At 33.4% G+C, this 5,362-nt stretch overlaps 1 protein-coding gene across 1 annotated transcript in view; it reads right to left on the bottom strand.

The window, feature by feature from the left end:
• Nucleotides 1-517: 517 nt before the first annotated feature.
• trim3a (tripartite motif containing 3a) overlaps nt 518-5,362 on the bottom strand; it is a 30,771-nt gene continuing 25,926 nt past the window's right edge. The window contains 8 exon segments of the mRNA XM_058799585.1: nt 518-1,223; nt 1,896-2,036; nt 2,289-2,359; nt 2,674-2,733; nt 2,809-2,977; nt 3,584-3,751; nt 3,856-3,951; nt 4,296-4,697. Coding sequence (XP_058655568.1) covers nt 1,071-1,223; nt 1,896-2,036; nt 2,289-2,359; nt 2,674-2,733; nt 2,809-2,977; nt 3,584-3,751; nt 3,856-3,951; nt 4,296-4,697 — 1,260 coding nt within the window. The 3' untranslated portion in view covers nt 518-1,070.

Raw genomic sequence — 5,362 nt, 5'->3', positions numbered from 1 at the left:
GTAGTAAATGCTTCAGTGATACGGTAAACTATGGCAAGTACCCTGCAAAGTGTTCTTTTATGAATTTGGCAACTTAAAAATGCAGCAGTGGCTGTGTGACTTCATTTTCCCTTTTTTAATGTTCATATTTTCGGTGTCTTCATATGACAGATCCACATTCCCTTTAATGACACGGTGACTATCATGTGCATAAAAAAAACTCAGTTGTACTTCACAACACGTTAGCTTTGCACACCTTGTGAAAACCACTGAAGGCATTGAACTGCAGATAAACAAAACTTCAACTTAGAAAAATAACATTATTAACCATTGTTTACAAAATAAATAAACTTGCTTTATGACCTTTTTACGTGAATAAAACGCATGCAATATGTCAATTGTGCTGTTGTGGTCAGTGATATGTAGAAAGCCCATGTGACGTATAGAAATTTAGCTTTTAAAATCAGAGGCACGATGAACCTACAAGCAGTTTTACTAAAGCACATTGACAGCCGGGTTACTTTAATATTGAGCTTCAGCGCACTAAGAGAGAGTGGATCTCCAAAACCATTTTACAGCAAATCAATGGTGATCAGATTTACACCATATGATACAAATGCATACACATGTACTGCTAGTCAATGCACAAAAGGCCAGTTTGATGTGAGATAGCGCCATCCACAGGTCATTCTTAAGCCGTTGCATTAATGATATGCCCAGAAAACATTTATTAACCACCATTTTGTTCCCTGCAATTTAACGGAGGGTTTGTCAAGCAGCTTTTAAGGTTTTTAAGAAAGATTTTTGTGAAAGCACACAGATAGCTGCCCTCAGTCACTGTTATATTCACAGCGACTGTTATTACTTGCTTGGGTTCGATATACATTCATTTAGGAAGTGACTGTTAACACAAATAAATGCAAATTGATCAAATAGGGATGCAACATTCATGAAGCCCTGGGTTTGTTCGCATCAGCATGAGTCAAATGGCTGGAAATTTGTGTGCAAAGACCTGTGCAAAGGAAAACATGAAATGCCAAAGAAGACTGTTGGAGCTTACAGTATATGAACTCTGCCATCACAGCGAGTCTTTACTGCAGGTATCGGTAGACTTTGAAGCAGTGGTTTCCAGAGTCCGCCACGGCCACATGGCCATCTGACGTGAGAGCCAGACCCTGCGGACCGTACAAAGGATCCGCCGTCGTGTTGATGTACGACAGAAAAGAGCCAGCACTGTCAAACACCTAAACAACAAAAGGTAATTCATTAGTAATTCATGTCTATAAAAGTGAATTCTGAAAAACTTTTCTTTTTTCATTAAAATTTAAATTTTTAAATGAAACAAATTATTTGCTAAAAGCAAAAATAGATTTTTTTAAAAATTATTATTAAAAATGTACAAAAAAATATAATTATATTAGAAAATAAAATGAGAAAATGTATCTGCAAAAATGTCTCAATTTTGTTTTTGTTTTTTTGTGGAAATTTAATAATAATAAAAAGATATAAAATAAAAAATGTAATACAAAATAAAATTATAAAATAAAATAGGGCTAGGTGGTTGCAAGTAATTGAAAAAATGTCTTAGGAAAGTGTAATAGATTTTTTAAAATTAAAATATATATATGTTAAAAAATAAAATGAAATGAAGAAATAAAATACAACTACGTAGCTGAAAGTCAAAAAAGTGGAATATATATTTTTATATTATGTTATAAAATAAAAGGAAAAGCTGAAAGTAATTGCAAAAAAAAAAAATGTCTCAGAGAAATCATACTTTGTTTGCATGCAGTTGCTATTAGTTTTGATCTTTTGTTATCTAAAGCATTCTGAATTCTGTCTCAAGTGTGTAAATACTCAAGTCATTGTCTATAAACTGAATTTAATTACTCAAATGACAAAAATGAATAGCCTACCTGAATCCTACTGTTACCCCAGTCTGCAACAATAATATTCCCATTGCCATCTACAGCCACACCGGTGGGTGCATTGAACTGGCCGTTCCCTTCACCATGTGAGCCAAATTTAAACAGGAACTCACCATCAGCATTGTAAACCTGCAAGAAGCCATACATCCAAAACAATCCACATTAAAATCAGGGCAAAAAATAACTGCGAAAATGAACAATGTCAATGTCAAAAAATAAAGTGTATCAAAGGAATCTTTTAAGTTGACCAAGTTGCAAGTTAAGTTACATTAACATGATAGAACACAATAAAAGCAGACAGCAAGTCTGGTTAGTGTTTGATGTGAATATGTTATGACCTGTGGGATAATTTACACTGTAAAAGAGAAGAGCTTACCGTACCTTAACAGAATGATTGTGGAAGTCTGTCACAACAATTTCATTCTTGTTGTTTATGGCCACAAAATGAGGACCTTATGGCCATAGAAGGAGAAAGAGAGAGAGAGAGAGAGTGAGAGAGAGAGAGAGAGAGAGACCATTACATCCTCAACATGTTTTGTTTCTAAGGAAATATCTAGCACCACAGATATTCATGCAACCCTTACCTATATACCAAAAAATAAAATAAGAATCTCTCAGCATAGCTTTCTTTATGTGGATAATCAATTATCCTACAAGGTTTTCTATATCATTTTAAGATGACCTCATTCAATAATCAATAATACAATCTAACTGCACAAAATTAAAGTAATAAATCAACAAAAAATGAATAAAGTTGAATACTCACTGAAGGCAGGGCCAGATTTACTCTGCTTTGGCTCTGTCGGTGTATTTGGAGTACTTTTGTCTGCAGAGAATCAGAAAGTGATTAAAACGTGATCTGGCCATGAATTAAATGCTGAAGGAAAATAAAAGATATTACCTGCAAATTGCCTCTCTGATGTTCCTTTGGCACCGAATTTGGTCACCAGCTTGCCGTTGGATTGGAAAATGAAGACACAGCAGGCCTTGTTGTCTGCCGTGATAATATGACCATTCTTGTCCACGGCCACTCCTTTAGGACCCATCAGCCGACCTGCACCAATTTTATTCTGCCAAAAAACCAAGAGAATATATTAGCACATCACCAAATAATCAGATCAATGTGGCAGATATTTATGGAGAAACACAAGTAACATAAATTAGTAAAGGCTATCTGATGTTTGGAAAAAGCAAGTTCAAACATAATATATTTTTTAAATGCTGAATAAGAGTTTTGTACTAGCTTTAATATAACATTTTAATGTTTAATATTTATATATTATATTAATAATATTTATTTAGAATTATTTTTATATTTAATTATTATTTTTTTAATTTAATTTTTCCCCATGACACATGTCAATGAGGAAGGCATGTCTACAAATGTCTAAAATGTATTTAATACATGTTTTTGTACTAAACGCTTTTTTAAAATTATTTTATTTTATGAAACATAAACAATATTTTTTTTAAATCCAAATTGAACTATTGAACTAAAGTTTATTTCATTATCAATTTAATACATTTTATATTAAATTTATTTCATTCTTTTATATAATAATAATAATAATATATATATATATATATATATATATATATATATATTATTATTATTATTATTATTTTTTTTTTTTTTTTTTATTAATTAAAACTGTCATGAAAGAAATGTAAGTTACCTTAAACTTGCCGTCTGGAGAGAAGATGCTGAGCCACCTGTTGTCATAGTCGGCTACAATAATGTCACCATTCATGTCCACTGCAATGCCAGTGGGGCGCTGGAGCTGGCCAGGGGAGCGACCTCTGACCCCGAACTTCAGTTTGAACTGACCATCATTGGAAAACACCTAGAAGATCACAGAATGCAGCATATAAATGCTTCTGGCCAAGTGGTACACATTGATTCATATATGCATCTGTTAAAGGCCACCATCAGGCTGTTTATTCTTACCTGTATGCACTGGTTGTTGCTGTCAGCGACCACGATTCGCCCGTTGCTGGTGGTAGAGATGCCCTGTAGGTTAGAGAACTCCCCCCGCTCCGACCCCTCGTCCCTGTCACATCAAATAAGACGTCAACTAACACACTGTGATGCAGGCCAACAATAAAGCAGAATGCAGAAATGACCTTTTCATCTTTTCAGGCCAACTTAAAAGACTGAAACAGTATAGCACTGTTATCTTCGTAAAAACATTTCTTTGTTCCCACATTTTTGACCAGTGATATATAATAGGCCGTAATAATATATATCACTACATACAATAATATATTATTAAATATGCTTTAAAAATAGATTTAGGATGATCTGAAATACATCTGAAAATATAACATATTTTTGGCATACGGGACACAATTTGAAGTAAAAACGTAAAAAAAAAAAAACTATGCAACTCTTCACTCACCCACTCTGTAGATGAGTTCATCCTCAATGGGATTCTCCTTCTTCTTCGTAGTACTGTACATGCTTGAGGGTCTGCGCACCGCCTTCTGGCGTACATGTCCTCCAGCCCCTCCACCTCCTCCGGGTGACTTCACGCGTCTCTTCACGTCATCGGGTGACTGTGGGGCGTCGCAGGGTTTGACAGCCCGCAGGCGGAAGGGGCTGCCCCTCACTGGCTGCCCGTAGAGCAGGACAGAGAAGGAGAACTCGCCCTCTGAGCGGAGAGTGTAGCCGATCTCGTAAGTGCCATTCTTGTTGTCTGTTATGTCCGTTTCGGTGATGGTTCCATCTGGACCGCTGATCTGAGCCCTCAGTGCAGCATTTCCAGTCTTTACTAGCTCACCGTCTTTGTCCTAGGGAAGCAGTTGGAGGCTTTTGTTACAAACTTAAATCAAGCTACAGCATTTATTACAAGGACAGTCCGAAACAACCAGTGGCACAATGGTGATTTTCATAGATCAAAATGACATCAGTGATATTAGAAATCAGTATTTTATAAAAGTCAATAATAAAATATTTAAACTTAAATAATATATCTGACAATAAATTAAAAATAAAACATCAAAATTATTTATAATCTATATATAAATAAATTTGTATTATTCATTTTAATTGACTCTGTGTGTATATACTCTGTGTATTTACCCTGTATATATATATATATATATATATATATAGAGAGAGAGAGAGAGAGAGAGGTATTTATAATTTATTTTTATAAAAATACTTTTTTTTTAAATACTTTTTCCAATAATAAATAATTATTTTAATAAATTTTAAGTAAATTAAAAATAAATTAAATTAAAATGTATAATATATATATATATATATATATATATATATATATATATATATATATATATATATATATATATATATATATATATATATATATATATATATATATATATATATATATATATATATATATCCTCCTGACTACCAGCTATGGAGTTTTGTCCTCTGTAGAGGACATTATGTTTTAGCGATTTCTCTGAGACGTTACATGTCTTCCAGT

This window comes from Onychostoma macrolepis, chromosome 15, assembly GCF_012432095.1.
Source record: "Onychostoma macrolepis isolate SWU-2019 chromosome 15, ASM1243209v1, whole genome shotgun sequence".
Classification (NCBI taxonomy): domain Eukaryota; kingdom Metazoa; phylum Chordata; class Actinopteri; order Cypriniformes; family Cyprinidae; genus Onychostoma; species Onychostoma macrolepis.
This window is presented reverse-complemented; position numbering and strand designations above follow the sequence as displayed.